Source organism: Schistocerca gregaria, chromosome 5 (genome assembly GCF_023897955.1).
Source record: "Schistocerca gregaria isolate iqSchGreg1 chromosome 5, iqSchGreg1.2, whole genome shotgun sequence".
Taxonomy (NCBI): domain Eukaryota; kingdom Metazoa; phylum Arthropoda; class Insecta; order Orthoptera; family Acrididae; genus Schistocerca; species Schistocerca gregaria.
Genome location: NC_064924.1, coordinates 242,221,308 through 242,241,060, shown reverse-complemented (window position 1 = coordinate 242,241,060; position 19,753 = coordinate 242,221,308). Strand labels below are relative to the sequence as shown.

At 35.2% G+C, this 19,753-nt stretch overlaps 1 protein-coding gene across 1 annotated transcript in view; it reads left to right on the top strand.

The window, feature by feature from the left end:
• The first annotated feature begins 5,490 nt into the window (after positions 1-5,490).
• Positions 5,491-19,753, top strand: part of LOC126272948 (ras-interacting protein RIP3-like) — a 41,941-nt gene continuing 27,678 nt past the window's right edge. The window contains exons 1-3 of the mRNA XM_049976247.1: positions 5,491-5,576; positions 10,934-11,397; positions 13,281-13,440. Of these exons, the coding sequence (XP_049832204.1) occupies positions 10,942-11,397; positions 13,281-13,440 (616 nt within the window). The 5' untranslated portion in view covers positions 5,491-5,576; positions 10,934-10,941. The remainder of the gene's footprint in view (positions 5,577-10,933; positions 11,398-13,280; positions 13,441-19,753) is intronic.

The following is a 19,753-nucleotide window of genomic DNA, read 5'->3' as shown; positions in this document are numbered from 1 at the left end:
GGTTTCCTGCACACTTCACTAGAGACTTTCAGGAGCTGTTAGATTCTGTTAACGTGTCCCACCTCTAAGGAGGCTGAAGCAGACATAATGTATCCAAACCAGAAACACTGCATTAGGCCCTCAGGTGGTATTAACCACATCAGTATAGAATCTGGTACCAAACTGGTGAATAACGCATAGAATTTTAGAAATGCCTATATGACTACAGCACTGACCAGTTTCCATAAATAATATTCCACCCTCATGTGATCTGTACTACAGCTCACTGATTCATTCCTCATGTGAAGCATGGTTTACAAGGCAATGGGTGAGACACTAGTGACTTTGCAACTGATACCACAATTATAATTTTAACACTGGTGCCCTGAACTACACAGTGTTCAGTTACAGTCAATGTTGGCTGACTACAGTCCAAAATCAATAAAACAGTGCTGAAAGTGATCAAACATTCACGGCATCTGACCTCACAAATTAAGCAACAGTTCATGAAATAAATCAATTTTCATCAAAATTGCAATCTTGCATTATACATTCTTATCAAATCATTGAGGAAACTACAACAAGCTTCCTTTGCAATCCAAAACAAATATTCACTTCACAAGACCCATTAGCAAACAACACATCAGTCATGTTCAAATTCCATCACTTCTCGTGTAAAACATAGCAGAATATGAAGTTGTGTATGTAATGTGGGACAAACTCTTTACAAAACAAAGAAAAATAGAGAGTGGTAGAGAAAATTTATTAAGCTATGGTAAAGCCAGTCAACAAAACACAGAAATAGCACTAATATGCATATGCAACAAAACATTGTAAAGCAGTGTGTAAGAATAGTTGTCACATCATGTTATTACTGTTTTTTTAGAGGAACAGTAAGTGTCATGCAATGAACATGTTCCCCAAAAAATCAATATTGCCTCTTAAGGTAACAACCTCACTTCCCATAGAACAAACTAAGAATCCCTCTTCATCAGTGATGTGCACCTCAGCATGAAGCAAAAACTTGTTCTACTTGAAAATCTTGTTGATTTCCTTTATTACATCACTTACAAACAACTGGACATGACAGACTGTAACAGAATACATTAATCATGGTATAAGATACATAAATGTACTCTAACATAGAATATTTAGTGTAATAAGAGTTTCATTGATAAGTTAGCTCCTTAATAGTTATTCCTTCATTATGCTACTACTCCAATATTTTTCAACTTTGATCATCTGCCTCTTTGACATAGTCTCTTCAGATGCTGGTGAGAAGTCTGCTATACCCATGTCCCTGAATCTCATTTGTGAGTTTTGAAAAGGTCGTTACACTTGAAAACAGTTACAATGTCAGACACCATAATACAGTGAGAGATGATGACCATAAGTTGAAGTAAAATAAGGTTGTAGTCTTTGTCACCTCTGGATAACATCAGTCCTTGAGAATTGGAGGCAATGGGCCTTAAATCCACACTTTGAACATGGTGCAGGTTTTAGATGTTTTCAATTCTTTTCCCAAGTATGTGTTTGAACATGAGAGAGCTTGCAACTGAAGTGAATACATAATCACACCCAAGTTCAGTTGTTATAGTTTTGATTGTGTGATTCTTTCCTCTCTACTTGGACCAATCTAGCCAAAACATGTCATTTATTTCCTTTAGCCTTCTAAAATAATTTATAGCTATACAATGAGATTACTCCACTCAGTTGTACCTTTATCTATTTATGGTAAGTTTTTGAATGGTAACTCCAAACTGCCAATAAATAGCCAGTTTCCATCATAACTCAAGTGAGAAAACTACCTGTCTAATGATGAAAATGTCAAAGAACCTTACACATTTGCCCTTCTTCTCTTTTGCATTTTGTCCTTTGACTATTTTGTGTTAACAAAAATTTATGATATTTCAGCTGGCAATCAGGAAGTGGTGATGGTCATACAGTGTAATCCTATGTTGAGAGTTCAGTGTATTCAAATAAGGATGTAACATGGCATTGCTCATCTGCCACTTTGAAATCATAATTTGTTTTTATTTATATATTCATGTTCCATAGATCAAGGTAGCAAGCGAATCTGGAGGATATGCCATGTGTCAAACTGTACAGGGTTCAAATATGACTTTCATGGCAATAATGATATAATGTAAATAAAATATCAATTACAAAACATATACTGAATTAATGCAAAATTTTGTTTCACTATGGAAGATAAGTAATATTTACAGGAAACAGAGTTATATTAATTATTACAGTAAGTAAATACATACATGAATACAAAAACCAAATTTTCACTTGCCTATGACAGTGCCCAAAATAATATGAAGTGATAAAAGTTAGAACATAACATATATTTACAAAGGTGAAAAATAAGACACAGACATTGTAGATTACATTGTTCTTGAGTGGAGCAAGACAATCATGTTAAATAGAATTTATTACATAATCTATTAAAACAAGTTACGCAGGAGTTGTAAGGTTAGAAATGATAAGAAGATGAAAAATATGACACAAACACTAGTTTACACTGATTGATTAGTGATGGATCACAGTATGTTTCAATTATAGATTACATATAAGTAAACAAATCTAGTTCTAACATAATTGTAATTTTGGCAGTCTTATTCATTTTGTGTCACAAATTCATCAACTGTATAAAAAGATTTCTCTGTTAGGTACTATATGAGAATTTGTTTGAATTTGGGCACTTGTTTATGAAGACATTTAATATGCAATGGGAGCGTGTTAAACAGCTTAGTTTTGGAATAATAAATTCCTTTATGAACCAGGCTAAGATTTTTCAGTTCAACGTGTGGATTGTTTTTGGTCATTGTGTTGTAGAAATGATATTTATTGTTGTCCTTGTACAGAGAAAAGTCAACAAGGAAAAATATACTGTGAGGTGATGGTAAGAATCCACATACTTTGAAACAGGTACCTGCACAAATGCATATGGTATACACCACTCATTATGCGTTATTCATCATTCTAGTGACTTTTTTTCCCAGTGAATTACTCCCCCCTCCCCCCTTCCAAGAGCTGGTTCCCCCAGAACATAATCACAGGTTTCAGTATCAACAACAAACAATAAACACCTTCCCTTTCCTCCTAGGTTGTCTTGCTCAGTTGTTCTTATTGTGATCAGTGATAAAGTGTCTTAATAACACTCAAGTTTTCTCTTTTATTTTATATATTTATGCATCATAATATGCATAATCATTAGAGCTACAGAACACTTTTGATATTAATACACAAGAGAAAACTTTAAAAACATTACTTTATCCCAAAAAGGTTATACTTAAACAGGCACTGTCAGGTGTTTGTTCAACAAACATCCAACAGTAAAACTTTGAACATAACTGCTAAGGTTCAGTGACTGTGTCAGAATTATATTAGAACAACTAAGCCCTCGGTCACAAATATTAAGTCAAAATTGACCAGGTTTCGACGCTGCTATGAGTGTCGTCTTCAGAATTAGACTAACTGTTCTAAAACATATTAGTTATATAATACATTAATAAAATTAAAGTTTGTACTGACTGGAAAAGATGCAGTACTTACAAGTCACACATTAAAAAAGATCTAAGCTGGAAAGGCAACATCATGAATAGTTGTGAGATGGCGAGCCGCTAAGGGCTGCAAGACTTGTTGCAACCCTTGTTCACAGTACAAGCAGCCCTTAGCGGTTCGCCATCTCACAACTATTCATGATGTCCCCTTTCCGGCTTAGATCTTTTTTAATGTGTGACTTGTAAGTACTGCATCTTTTCCAGTCAGTACAAACTTTAATTTTATTAATGTATTATATACCTAATATGTTTTAGAACAGTTAGTCTAATTCTGAAGATGACACTCATAGTAGCGTCGAAACCTGGTCAATTTTGACTTAATATTTGTGACCGAGGGCTTATTTGTTCTAATATAACATCCAACAGTTTTTTGTTTAAAAAATGAGTTACTAGCTCATCCTCCATGTGGAAACAAGAGACATGTCCACTCATACCCTAGGAATACACTCACCTCCTGATTTGCTCTGCCAGTACATTAACTTCTTCATCCAGTTTTCTGTTTTTTGTGAGGCACACCTTTCCTTTCATTCACCATAATGGACAAGTGTGCTCTTTTCATCCTAGCTGGGATTTTTATGAAAGAAAACTGCATGTGAACAAAGTATACACATCATTCATAGCATTCATAGCCTCTGACTATAGTATGTGATGCAATGGCTAAGCTATTGGACTCATATTCAGAAGAGGAATTCAGCTCATCATCCAGCCATCCACATTTAGGTTTCCAGTGACTGGCCTACATCACATGAAGAAAATGGCGACATGGCTCCTTAAATGTGACTGTGTGTAATTTCCATAACCCTTCTTGTATAATCTGAGCTTGGGCTTCACCTCCAGATAAATTAACGTTTTACTTTGATTTTGATGGCTTTGTTCCTAATTATTTATGCTGTGTGTCTGTGTCTTGCATGTAAAGAAGAGAACACATTACATGTCAAATCAATATTGAGATTTCTTATCTTGACATTAGCCCAGATCTTGGATGATTTTAAATACCTAAGACTTTCAGATGTCATATCTTCCCCTCCCCCATCCAATATTAAAACCAAACTTATCCCACTCATGTATCAGAGATTTTTTTTTCAGAATGATGAGTTAATGTAGTTCTAAAAGATTGTGTACCTCATGGTAATTAAGGAAAATACGGCTAAAAAATTAGACTTAGTGAAGTGATTAGTGAGGATCCTTATTTCAGCTATTAGAACAGGAAACACAAATAGCAGCATCACTTTTAAGCCAAGAGACAATTAAATTCCATTCCTGGGTTCATAATAAGTAACTTTCCTTGTAAACCATATCAAAAGATATGAGACACAATTATTCATTTATTATGTGACTGACATCTGTAAATTTTTCAACAACATTTCTTTCATTAAGACACATATATTACCAGAGTAAATTACTAGAGAAAAAATTAAGAAGAAGGACTGACCTTACTTTTCTCAAATAACAATTTGACTCTATCCTTTGGCATGTTATCTCCCTCTCTAATGTAAAGGTTGTAAAAGGCCACAAATGTGCATCTCATTTTATTTCCAAATAAATATTGCGTTCTGTACTTTTTATCTCAGGGACCTAACCAAACAACACCACATAAGCATTGTTATATGGTTTAACATTCCAAGCTTAAGAAAACACTGGGGCTTTCATTCTCTCAGCCACGAGGGGTCACAGAAGTATATAAAACATGAGCTGTATTTTAATGACACAATGTGGAAATAAGGAAAGTTCATAAAAGATCGTGTTGGCTGGAATGGTACTGACCAAGGTCATCATTTCAGTTTCTTTCTCATTGCTACGTCAGAGGTTCTTTACCCCCACCATCTGCCTTAGCTGCATCTGATTGGTTGCTCCTTCTCAAAGCAAGCCCATCTCATTGGTCAGGAGTGGCATTGTCTCAATGCTGGAGGTGATAATATCTGTGGAACAGATAAATTGGTAGGTTCAGTTTGAAGAGCCTTCAGTATTTGCTTTTCCTTGCAACTGGTAGTTGGAGAGTACAGAGGACTAGAGCAGATACAGAAAACTGTAAGTTGTATTTATTACATGTTTTGTTAATTTGAACTTTTGTCTCTCTTTTTGTTTACATCATAGCACTTTGCCGTAACAAGTTGGATAACAGATATGAAAAACTGCACAATCATGCAATTAATGCCAAAAAGATGAAACTGAAATATTTGTTGACTCTGAGTTGACATTTGTTTTCAGAATAAAATTAAAGGTAACTCTATCCTGTTGTTGAAAATAACCCTTTTGACACAGCTTGTGCATATGGTATATTTTCTTCTGAACATGTAATGCTTTTTACAGTAGCCTTTAAAAGTTTGTTCTTGTCACTTATTTTTATTATTTGTTCTGTCAATGTGGAAAGAACATATTTCTAATATGTCTAAAAAATCATTATGGAGCAATACTCAGTATATCCCTTTTTCTGTACTTTTATTTCTAATTCAGAAATTTTGAAAATAACATTGTTTAATTTATGCTTTTATTAAAGCATGGAATATTTTTCAAAGTTAGTGCATGCAATGGAATTTCATTCAATCTTTGTTTCTGGATGATGACATATCTTAACAGCAGTAGATAATTCATATATTTGTGAATGGCCTGAGTGAGAAGGGAGGGTGGGTATGAAATATTAAAACTATTCATTCATCAAAAAACTGACAAATGTTGGTACAGTCTTGGCCTAGAAGCTGCTGGCTATCTCCATGAACTTTTTTTTTTTTTTTTTTATTCCACGCAATTATGCTACAACTGTGTTGTGTGTGTGTGTGTGTGGGACAAGGGAGTGGAGGCAGAGGCAGCAGGGAACTAGACATGAGTTTCAATTGATACATTGTATTTTTTTGATCCAAGGCTTATTTATGTATTCCCTTGTAAAAATTATCTTTCTTATTGTTTCATGACAATAAACATAGCCATTCATTGATGACAGAAGCTCCTGTGTCTTAAAGACACAGATGCCTTAGACGAAGGCACTGATGCTCTTACTAATTCAAAATCTTAAAAAATTGTTCTGCATGACCCCTTTGTCAAACTTCAGAGCCTGGTTCAGCTTCTTAAGGTTGTTCTGCCACACCTACATTGTTCTAGCAACAACTCATATCTCAGTAGATTGTGTATAAACAGATAATAGATGCAAATTCATTTAGTTACTCTGTTATTTGCTACATATGCACTTTATTTCATTCTCCAGAAAGAGCTGTGTGTCATCAGAACACAAAAAGGCGGCAACATAACTAGAACTGCATTATGAATAAATATTACAGTTTTACTTGCACCAAAAACAGACCAATCAGGAACAGATGGCTATGTAAAAAGTGAATATTAAGCATTATTGGGATGTAGATAATTGTCTTAGCCTGCAATCTCAATTATGCAATCAACAATTACATCTGGAATACTCCTGTGAAAGCAACTCACATTTATATGAATATCATGTCACTTTTGAAATAATACATCAAAACATACTTGAATCATACTGTCAATTATATGAATACAATATAATTGGAGTTCACTTATGAAAGTGAGTATCTTCATGTAAAGGGGCAGTTGCTGTATTTTCGTCAATTAACTGTGTAATACATGTACTGGTTTTCATTTGATAACATCAGATCAGTGGTTTCTTTGACAGCTAATTAAAGCATCCAGAGTGAATGAAATATTATGCATTCAATATCAGTGTATTTCTGCATTTTGCTAAACTTTTCTCTCTTTTATTTTTGTAGATAACACTTTTGAAATATTGTATCACAAGATAATTGTACGAAAAAGCTTCTATAGAACATAAAAAATGTAGAACATCAAAAATCACGTACTGCAAATAAACACTACAGTATCTTCCTTCAGAATATAAAAAGGACTTTAAAAAAAAAGATTTTTTGGTATCATTATAAGGAATCAAATAAGTTCAGCAAAATACATGCAGATGTATTATTCATATGAAAAGACCAATTCAAAATCACAGAAACTGGATACTTACTTCTTGACACATATAAGCAAAAGTTGAACTGTTGGAAAACTAATAAAATGTACAGTGTAACAGCTGTCTATGGAACACACAGTTGGCTTTCAGATCCTGGAAACTCTAAATGTGCACTAGTATAACAGTATAGAGGTAACTGACAGAAAATATTTTTAACGTTGTCAAAATGTGGGAAAGGATTAATATATTTTTGTGGAAATAACTGCAGATTATCAAATTCCATCTGAAACTAATTGTTATTGCCAGTGAAACATGCAATTTAATATGAAATTCACTACCTTAAGAGTATAAGAAACCATGTTAAGGCTTTAACAAAATATTTGGTTACCTACATACTTCAATATTTTTATGGTTCATTTTGCCCAACTGACACTTTGTGTATAACTTCTGAATTACATCACAAAATTAACTGATAAAAAATAAAGGAGTGAAAACATTTATTTTTAAATATTCTAGCATTATTATCTGCAACTGCAAAACTCAAAATATACCAAACCACATTTCTTGGTTAGTGAGTTGATTTATTATTCATTTCTTTCACTGTTATACTGATGCCAATTTGTTTTGATGAAAATGCATTGCATCTTTGTGATGTATTAATAACTGGAATTAATGTGTTGAAATTATTATTAATTAGTTGCAACTCTATTTTCAATGGTCTTGCTACATCACTTCAGAATTTATAATGAAACAAAAACCAAGATACAATAATCTGTCATTTCTTTAGCATAATAAATGGCATACACAAATTTGGGTGAACAAATCAGCATATGATACTGTGACTTGTAAAACAATTTTTATTCAGTTGCTCTTAAGTACTGGTACTTAAAAAAAATTACATATAATGATAGAGTGTTGATACTTTTGTGATGGAATAACTGAGACCTTTCTCCACAATAATAAGAATCCCTTTTAGTATGAACATAAAGATCATGCTTAGAGATTATGGTCTTCATAGGTACTATTTGTTTTAAGATGATGCCATACAACAGGAATGCTCTAAGGTTGTACCCTTTCAGATCTGATCAACGCATCTAGAGGTAAGGAAAAATATGATAAAATGAGCATTTTAGAAAAATCAACTGAGTAACAGAACCAGTTCAATTTGTTAGCAAATTGTGAACCCAGGTTTTTAGAGGAACCTGCTTTATCTCTACCTTTTGGTATTATATCAACTACTTCATCATCATGAGGCACATGAATTTTAAATCCATTAGAACTAAACCAATTTAGGATATTCATGAGTACTTTATTTACAGGTGCATTGTTGCTCTGAGTGGTTTTATTTTTTTATGCCATATCATTACCAACTTCTCCTTGGTGTATACTATGACTAGCACCCAGAGATTCCTGCAAAAACCACTTTAAATATCTCAGTGTAATGACAATACCTAGCATGTACATATATAACTGTTTAATGTATGCTAAAGAAAACCTGGACAAATTCAGCATGAGATGTGATGTACACACCCACAATACCAGAAATAGTCGCTTGTTGGATGTTCATTTCTCAAGGTTAGCTGTTGTCCATAAGAACTATAAACATTTGGGCATAAATTTTTTTAATAAGTTATCATACTCAGCTTGTACAGCCCCATTTAATAAATTCAAGAGTGTATTGCAAAATTGGTTAAAATGCAGTGAATTCTATACAATTGGAGAATTCCTAGGAAATACTCATTATAAGCTTTTAATACGTGATAAAGAAATGTTTACAATTCCTAAATCAACTAAATAATTCTGTGTATGTAATTATTTATTGTGCTTAACTGTACTCCATTGTAAACTTTGATGAAGCCAATTGTATGACAAATACTGAAAGGCGAGTAAAAATATTCTATTCTATTGTATTCTATTCTGAAATCTGTTATTTGTTATGTGATCAAAATAATTCCCTATTTATCTTAGTCACTGCTATCAGTTCTTTATATGAGCATTTCTTTGGAACATGGTATTACACAGTTTGATCTCCAAACACAATCATTTCTTGGCTTTGTCGCTCGGTGCTATTTTGTTGAAAATTGACCTAGTGAGACTGCACCTCTGTAAGGATACAGGTTATATTATGCAACAGTAAAAAGAGTAACCATCAAAAAGAGCAACCATCCGCTGTTCTTTATTAAGAAGAAATTGCATTATTACCAATCTGGAACCAATTGGTTCGTCATCAGATTGTTGTTCACGTATATAATTTTGTGCAGCTTATGCTGAATACATGTTTCCTGTTTTTAATTGGAGTGAAAGTTCTTTGCAATCAAAAATCCTGTTTTATTTTATGCCAGTGTTGACTATTTATAAAGAAATTCATATTTTGCAAAGTAACATGCAACATTCAACATTTTTCTGAACTACAGAGAAACAGACAATGAAGAACACCACATACACTTAAATATTTCAGCAACACAGAATGCTTAGTGTTAATCTGCTTGACCATTAATTGTGGATCCTTTTCCAAAATAGATCCTTTTTATCTTTGCACCGTTAGCTACACCAGACCTGTCTCTGGTAAGGCTTCATTTATTGTGGACAGAATCATGTGTGAGGTACCAGTTGAGGCACAATCATCATGCAGCATTTTATGCAAGCATGACAGCCCCTAAGTTATCACTGAGACTCAAGGAACTTAGAGAACCTGTACAAGTACCAAACACTCTAATATAAATCACATGGTTAAGCACAATGGGCATGACCTTTGTATATGCATTACCATGTAGATAATTCTTATTCCTAGCACCAGTACTTTGGAAAATAGTCATAAGTGGCAACCCTTTGCTTGGTGTTCATCACCCACCTGCCACAAACTTACACCTGTTAGTGCTATTATTGTCTATTTCTTTTCCATAAGTCTCATTTCCTCAACCTGCTTCTTCTGGCATTACAATTATTTCCACATATTTGATTTTCCTCTTTCAACCCTCTTTTATCAATGATCAATTCTTATACCTGTTCTGTATTTTTAGTACCATTTGCTTTTTTTCATTATTCTCCATTGTTGTCCCATTTTGTCTGATCAATGCTTCAATTTTTGAACATTATCTCTCTTATCTGTGAGTAGTCAACAGCACTGGGAGTCATTTCTCAGTTTTTCAAATCTCTTCTGTTAGTTATACTTTTTTGCTGATTTTGTTATTCTCTAATTCAGATGTCTTTTTGTTGGCCTTGAATCTATGAGCCTTTTCTAATTGATTTGAGGTTAGTTTCAGTTCTTTTAATCTTTACTTTTTTTCCAGAAAAACAAACACTTGAGTTCATAAATTAGCACTTTTTTCTTTCTGTTTGTATAGATCCTTCTGTGTGTTATATGCATAAATTATTTCATTTCCATACTGGTTTTATTTTAGTTTACTTTAAATGACTATTTTCACTATAAATAGTTTGCACTGTTTGTTTTTTCTAGGAGGAACAATGAATGTAAGCAGGACCAAGACATCTAAACGCATACAGAGACGATTCAGTGTCTATCAACAGCAATCACCAAAATCAACAGAACAGCAACAGCAGAAAGTAAAACAGGAGAAACTGCAGAAACAGCAGGACCAGCAGGACCAGCAGCACCAGGACCAGCAGCAGCAACTCTCACAAGCACAGGTACAAGATCAAAAAGATAAATATGAAGAAAAAGAGGTAAAGCAAGACCAAAAGAAAATAAAACAGGATCAGGAACAAAATCTAGACGAGGAACAGAAGCTAAACCCAGCTGAAGAACAGGAGCAAGAGAAAACTGAAGATCCACAGCTAAAAACAAAGCCATCCCAGGCAACAAAAAAGGAATCAAAAGATACACAAACAAGAAAGGAGCAGAATTTCTGGTACTGGGTCCCTCACCTCACTGACAATTCTCCGTGGGAATGTCTTGTCAAGGTAAAAGACAATGTTAGTAGTTAGAGAGCTGAAACTCTTCAGTATTGTAAGAAAGGCACTGTGTACTAGTCATTTGCTAGCTAATAAAAATTTAACATACTTGAAACTCACCGTATTTTGAGATAGCCTTCGCCAACTATTTCGGAGTCACAGACAAACTGAACTGAGTTTAGAGCATAGTCCCTCAAATATGTCCCACTACAAAAGTGAAAACTTGTGCAATAAATTTGATGAAAATGTCTTCAAGTTTAACATAAAACAGTCTTTTGAACATTTGTGATAAGTAAACCTGCATTTCATATCAGATCTAGACACCTGTCTCAGATATAAACTTAGACAGAAATGTCAAGAAATGGAAAGTGAGATAAGTAGAAATCTTTTACTCTACCCAGAATTTATATGTTATAAATTAAGACATACCTGAAGTGAAATAGCAAATTACCAATTATGCTCTTCAAGCAAGCCACAGGGACTAACAGAGCTTCAACCTATCACAAACTTCACTGGATTAATTACATCTAATCGCCACAGTTTTCTCTGAAAGAGCTAAAAATGTGAACAAATAGCATTTTATTATTGTTTTAACAGTAAATCTTCAAGAATGGCTTCTTTGTCAGATATAGACGGGTTACTAGTAGTTCTTACATGACCTCTGTCTGATGATATTTGTAGAAGAGAAACTCTCTCTTGAAGGCAAAGCAGTTGGTTAATTTATTCACTTATCCAGTCATTCATTCATTTATTTATTTTGTTCTGTAGATCCTATCAAGGAGAATCATCTTGGGTTTGGAATGAATCAAGGCATACAATTAGTATGAGACAAAGCCATCACAGAAACTTAATCTGTATCATGTATTAGTAATAAAACTCTCACTATACTGCCTAATGCTAATCTCACTTATGTCCTTTAAAATTAATGGAATACATTAATACGAATGCTGCTGCTTTGAAAAAAGGTGCTGCCTTCTCAGTTTTAATATATAGCTCCTGTTTTATCTGCTTTTTGTGGCTTACTGTCTACCGATTACAATTTTTCAAGAGTAATACTTTCTCATCCATAAATACTGACTCTTATTTATTGTATATTATCACTCATCATACAGCTTCATAACAAGCATTGCTACTTGCCTTGTAGCTAATATTAATTTTCAATCTATGAATCTAAAAACTCAGATAATTTGTAGAAGGAGTCGCTGATGAGGTATGTTTTTAATTTTCTTTTGAACTGGTAGGAATTCTGAATTTCTTGCTTTATATTAAACAGGAGCTTGTCAAATACATAACTCCAGTCTGAACCCAGGTCATGGAGGCAAAGCTTACAAGAAAATCATTTCTGTGTCCTGTATAGTGACTGTCTATATCACAGTTTAGTAGAAAGTGATCTTCATTTTGGCAAGAAAAACCTGTAAGGAATATTAGGAAGTGAGCCTAAGAAATCAAGATCCTTAAAAAAAAAGCTTCAGCAGGATATACTTTATCTGCATTACACAATATTCTTACTGCTAACTGCTGCTGAAAAAACGCTTATTTACTTTAGGTGCATCATACCAGAAGGAAATTTCATAACGCAATATGGTGTGAAAATGTGAAAATATGCCAAATAAACCAATATAACTTGATTTGTTCAATATTCCTGAAGAGCCTTGATTGTGATGGAATTTATGGTAAACAATGTTTGAAAGAGTTATTGTGTAGCTCTAAATGATTTTGTCATATTTCAAAATATTAAAAATTTCAGGTACAAAATGTTCAGATGCATGCAATTTTTATTTTTAAGCTCACACACTGAGAGAATAATTTTACTTTATATATCTATTTTACTGTATTGCAAGTATTGTCAGAAATAACATTTTCTAAAAATGTATTTCCTTTTATCATTGCAGGGTAAAGGCCAAGAAATTTTAGAAACAGTTTTCAACAGTACATCAAGATCTAAGTATACAAAATTTACATGCCGACACAGACGTACTGAGCAAACTACAGAAACTGCACAGCACAGCACACATGGCAGCACTTCAACTCAGCCTCGCACCCGAAGTTCAAGTAATGTGAAGAATATTAACTGTTTCTTTTTTGGGCTTCTATAAAGACATAACTTCCAAAATTTCTTAATTTCATTTATTCATTTGCAAACACTTTCCATAATTCACAATGTGTGTAATAGTTACATTTTTCATGAAATACAAAGAATCAAGAAACATGTTTCTGTATGTAAGGCAGTAACTAAAAACAGAAAAACCAAACAAATGTTGTGGTGGACAGGAAGTTTTGTAGTACCACATTCTGCTGCTAAAAGAATAGAGAGGAACCATTGCTGAGTCAATAACTCAAGCATCATTGCTAAGGAAAGTCCTGTTTGGCTTGTATATTTTTAAATTTCCTAGTGACAGTTCTTTTGTGTGCTCTTCATTTTTTAGTGGCTGATTTTCAATCACAGCACGCAGACACATATTTTTGTTTCTTGCTTGGAGAAACTGGCACAGGAGCTCTTAAAATGTTAAAAAGAGCCATCAAGGATAATACAACGAAGAATACTCAAGGGTTCATGTCATTTTCCCATTTCAGAAGTGGTGAAATGTCAATCAATAGGAAATCTCACTCTGGTCACCCTTCCAAAACTCAGTATGATGAAAAAGTTAAAAAATCATCCTGGAATATTTACAACAGACCATTAAAGAAGTTTCAGGGTTGTCTCAAGTGACTTGGAGTTCAGTTTAGCGAATTTTAATGAAAGGTTTAGTGATGAGAAGAATGACTGTCAAATTGGTCGGTTGGTTCCTCGATTTGAGGGAGCAAACCCAGCAGTGAGATCATTGGTCCCATCAGATTTGGGAAGGACAGGGAAGGAAGTCAGCAATGCTCTTTCAAAGGGACCATCCCAGCATTTGGCTGAAGTGATTTAGAGAATCACAGAAAACCTAAATCAGGATGGCCACACACAGGTTTGGACTGTCGTCCTCCTGAATGTAGGTTCAGTGTGCTAACCACTGTGCTACCTCATTCATTGCCAACTCAGCTGAACTAATATGACATCATGTGGAAGTTTCCTGCAATCTAAAATAAGAGTTCTGAAATGATCTAAACATTTTTCCCAAGGTCATCCCCGATGACGAAACATGGTGGTGTGGTTACAACACAGGAATGACACAATACTCAAATTGCTGGAAGACTTCAAGTTTGCCCCATCCATTATATTGACTGTTGTCATAATGATCAATATCTTTCTTATGGTTTAGTGAAATGGTTCTGTTCTCCCACTTGTTTGTGGGTGCAATATGCTTGTCCATAATTTATGAATATATAATAAATAAAAACCTTGCTTCATTAACTCTGACATGAAATCGGGCCCTGATGTATAATCAGTCTCTGTTCAATGTCAAACTTCACCAACCAATTAGTCACTACAGACTGAACCACTGTGTTGGTTACTGGTTTGGGACAGCCACCATCCCCACATAACATGAAAAATGGTATACTATAATCAATATATAGCAATTCATAATATTTCTATACTGGTCATTTCAAATGGTTGATTAGCCTCCAGTAATCTTTGCAGTGGGATACACTGATGGCTCAAGTCACCCCACTTCACACACACTACATAGTTCTTCACGTACTGCTCTACATTCCGCTTATGTGTTTGCCATCAGTATTGGTCAGGTACTCTCTGTTCTCTGGTTTTATGGTCCACTAACATATGACTGTGTGGGCATGTCAATACTTCTTCCTGCAGCATAGCTGGAATCACTACACGAAGTCCAAGTTTTGTTTTCTTACATACCACTCTGTTGTGCACAATTAATTGTGGGTGCATTGCAGATAGTTTACAGTCTTCTTCGCCAGCTTGTTGTTTCTGCCACATTGTAGTGATGTATCACACTCATTGTAACACTTAACATTTCAGCTTGGGCCATCCACATTCTCATGTGTTCTGCCTGGTCGATGGATTACCTCAAAATCAAACTCACTTTAAAGTAATAACATATCGTGTGTTGTTAAATTTCCTATCATACAAATAGTACTGGAATTACATTATGTCATTTATAAGGCTCAGTATTTTCTTCATTGTTGTAGAGCAATTTTTCTCCACTTTATTAAACTGGTGTGAGGCAAATGTAACTGGATGCTTTGCTCTGTTCACTCCTTCATTCAGTGTGAAGTGAAGTGCATGACCGCTTGCGTCAGATGCCAATTCGAGTTCCTTCTCATAATTTGGAGAAACTAACACCAGACTGTTATTTATGAAATATCCAGGTGCACTGCTATGTATATATTGTATGTATGTATATATATATATATATATATATATATATATATATATGTATATGCTGGATATTTCATAAATAATTATGTCATTAAAAGACATATTTCGCGCTGCGGGCCCCAAAGAACAGAAGTTAACACCAGACTGGTTATCAATGTTTCTTTTAATTTACTGGGTCTTCATACTCAGATCTTACAAAACTTTACTTTCTTTTTCAGTAGATGAGCAAGAGTTCATGCTATCTCTGCAAATTTTGGAACAAACTTCCTCTAATTATTTATTAAGCCTGAAAAACGACTGTAACTTCTCTTTCATACATGTTGTTGTTGTTGTGGTCTTCAGTCCTGAGACTGGTTTGAAGCAGCTCTCCATGCTAATCTATCCTGTGCAAGCTCCTTCATCTCCCAGTACCTACTGCAACCTACATCCTTCTGAATCTGTTTAGTGTATTCACCTCTTGGTCTCCCTCTACGATTTTTACCCTCCACACTGCCCTCCAATGCTAAATTTGCAATCCCTTGATGCCTCAGGACATGTCCTGCCAACCGATCCCTTCTTCTAGTCAAGTTGTGCCACAAACTTCTCTTCTTCCCAATCTTATTCAATAACTCCTCATTAGTTACGTGATCTACCCACCTAATCTTCAACATTCTACTGTAGCACCACATTTCGAAAGCTTCTATTTTCTTCTTGTCCAAACTATTTACTGTCCATGTTTCACTTCAATATATGGCTACACACCATACAAATACTTTCAGAAACGACTTCCTGACACTTAAATCAATACTCGATGATAACAAATTTCTCTTCTTCAGAAACGCTTTCCTTGCCATTGCCAGTCTACATTTTATATCCTCTCTACTTCGACCATCATCAGTTATTTTGCTCCCCAAATAGCAAAACTCCTTTACTACTTTAAGAGTCTCATTTCCTAATCTAATTCACTCAGCATCACCAGACTTAATTTGACTACATTCCATTATCCTCGTTTTGCTTTTGTTGATGTTCATCTTATATCCTCCTTTCAAGACACTGTCCATTCCGTTCAACTGCTCTTCCAAGTCCTTTGTAGTCTCTGACAGAATTACAATGTCATCGGTGAACCTCAAAGTTTTTATTTCTTCTCCCTGGATTTTAATACCTACTCCAAATTTTTCTTTTGTTTCCTTTACTGCTTGCTCAATATACAGATTGAATAACATCGGGGAGAGACTACAACCCTGTCTCACTCCCTTCCTAACCACTGCTTCCCTTTCATCACCCTGGACTCTTATAACTGCCATCTGGTTTCTGTACAAATTGTAAATAGCCTTTCGCTCCCTGTATTTTACCCCTGCCACCTTTAGAATTTGAAAGAGAACATTCCAGACACCATTGTCAAAAGCTTTCTCTAAGTCTACAAATGCTAGAAATGTAGGTTTGCCTTTCCTTAATCTTCCTTCTAAGATAAGTCGCAAGGTCAGTATTGCCTCACGTGTTCCAACATTTCTACGGAATCCAAACTGATCTTCCCCGAGGTCGGCTTCTACTAGTTTTTCCATTCGTCTGTAAAGAATTCGTGTTAGTATTTTGCAGCTGTGGCTTATTAAAATGATAGTTCGGTAATTTTCACATCTGTCAACACCTGCTTTCTTTGGGATTGGAATTATTATATTCTTCTTGAAGTCTGAGGGTATTTCACCTGTCTCATACCTCTTGCTCACCAGATGGTAGAGTTTTGTCAGGACTGGCTCTCCCATTTTGTCAGTAGTTATAATGTAATGTTGTCTACTCTCGGGGCCTTGTTTCGACACAGGTCTTTCAGTGCTCTGTCAAACTCTTCACGCAGTATCATATCTCCCATTTCATCTTCATCTACATCCTCTTCCATTTCCATAATACTGTCCTCAAGCCTCAAGGACATCGCCCTTGTATAGACTCTCTATATACTCCTTCCACCTTTCTGCATTCTCCTCTTTGCTTAGAACTGGGTATCCATGTGAGCTCTTGATATTCAACCAAGTGGCTCTCTTTTCTCCAAAGGTCTCTTTAATTTTCCTATAGGCTGTATCTATCTTACCCTAGTGAGATAAGCCTCTACATCCTTACATTTGTCCTCTAGCCATGCCTAATTGGCCATTTTGCACTTCCTGTTGATCTCATTTTTGAGATGTTTGTATTCCTTTTTGCCTGCTTCATTTACTGCATTTTTATATTTTCTTCTTTCATCAATTAAATTCAATATTTCTTCTGTTACCCAAGGATTTCTACTAGCCCTCATCTTTTTACCTACTTGATCCTCTGCTGCCTTCACTACTTCATCCCTCAGAGCTACCCATTCTTCTTCTACTGTATTTCTGTCCCCCATTCCTGTCAATTGTTCCGTTATGCTCTCCCTGAAACTCTGTACAACCTCTGGTTTAGTCAGTTTATCGAGGTCCCATCTCCTTAAATTCCCACCTTTTTGCAATTTCTTCAGTTTTAATCTACAGTTCATAACCAATAGATTGTGGTCACAGTCCACATCTGCCCCTGGAAATGTCCTACAATTTGAAACCTGGTTCCTAAATTTCTGTTTTACCATTATATAATCTATCTGATACCTTTTAGTATCTCCCGGATTCTTCCATGTATACAACCTTCTTTTATGATTCTTGAACCCTTTGATACATAGTGTTGGAAAATCTTGCATTGCTTTCACTACTCAAGATCCATCATGACTCCTTCATGACTGGGAGTCACGTGCACTGCATGTAACGTCTTAAATGCCTTCCTTAAAAATAGAATATGTCCCTCCACTTTCTTTGCGAAGACTGTAGGTCATCCAGATATACCATACATTGCCTTGGTTTTAAATCTTGCAAAACTTCATCTAACAAACACTGAGATATGACTGGCATGTTTTTTAATCCAAATGGCATTTGCTGAGACGGGTAATTTCACAAAGGAACTGCAACTGTTGGTTCTGGATGGTCCTCCAGTGCTACTTCTAACCTATCATAGCCACTTCTTATATCTGTGGTAGAGAAGTAAATGCATTGCCTCAAATTATCCACAGTTTCCATTATTTTTTGGTATAGATAAGCATCCATAATTGTGCAGTTATTGAAATATCTGTAATCATAACAAAAACTATATCCTTTTGTGCAGAGTACAAATTTATCCCATCCATATTATCTTCCTCTAAAATCTCCAAATTGGCAACTGTCAATCCTTCAGACAAGTCCATGTCTTTGGCCGCAAAGTTATCTATTCTGATGGGCACTACCTGCTCACTGGCCAGCTCCTGTACACATACCACACTTCTGTGCACAAAACACCTTGCCTTAGGTAACTCATCATTCTCTTTTAGTGATTTGTAATATTTTATCATGCAAATTAATCCTTAGTGGCCTTGCATACAATCTAATTGGTTACTCTTTCATGAACAATGAACTTGGTGCAGTGTGGCACAGAAAGCAGATTTCCCCAGCTATAACAATGCCCCATTTAGTTCTTCTACATGCTGTCTGAGGTCAGTTTTAGTATGATGCTCAGGTAAGATATCTAACCCTACAACTGCATAGTAACCTTCCTCTATATGAGTCAAAATTTTCAGGCATCCCTGTAATTGTTTTGCCTCCATCCAGGCATCCAACATGTTTCAGTAGGAACATACTTGTATCATTTCTTTCCATTAGCTCATATATTAACTTCAAGCTTCCTAATCCTCTCCACAAAGCTTTCAATTGACTCCCCTTTTTTGTGACACATAATTCAATTTTTTCCTGTAATATCTATTACTATTCTTCCTCCTATATCATTGCAATAAGCCTGTCATCAGAATTTCAAATGTGTGAGCATGCCTCAATTCTCCATGATACATCATGTACATTTTGGCGCCTTCCACCAAATCTGACTTGGCCATATGCAGCAACTGTTCCTTGGGTAACACCCCAGCTTTGGGGCTACAAACAGGTAGTCTGTAAGTGCTAACTGATCCTCCCCTGCTTTATCAACGAAAGGAGAAACTAGCTTAGTGGCACTAGCACCTAGGACAAGCATTGAGATAACAGATGAGGATCTGTCCCCCTTATTGCACCTAACTGCTTATGCAAGTCCATGATGTTTGCC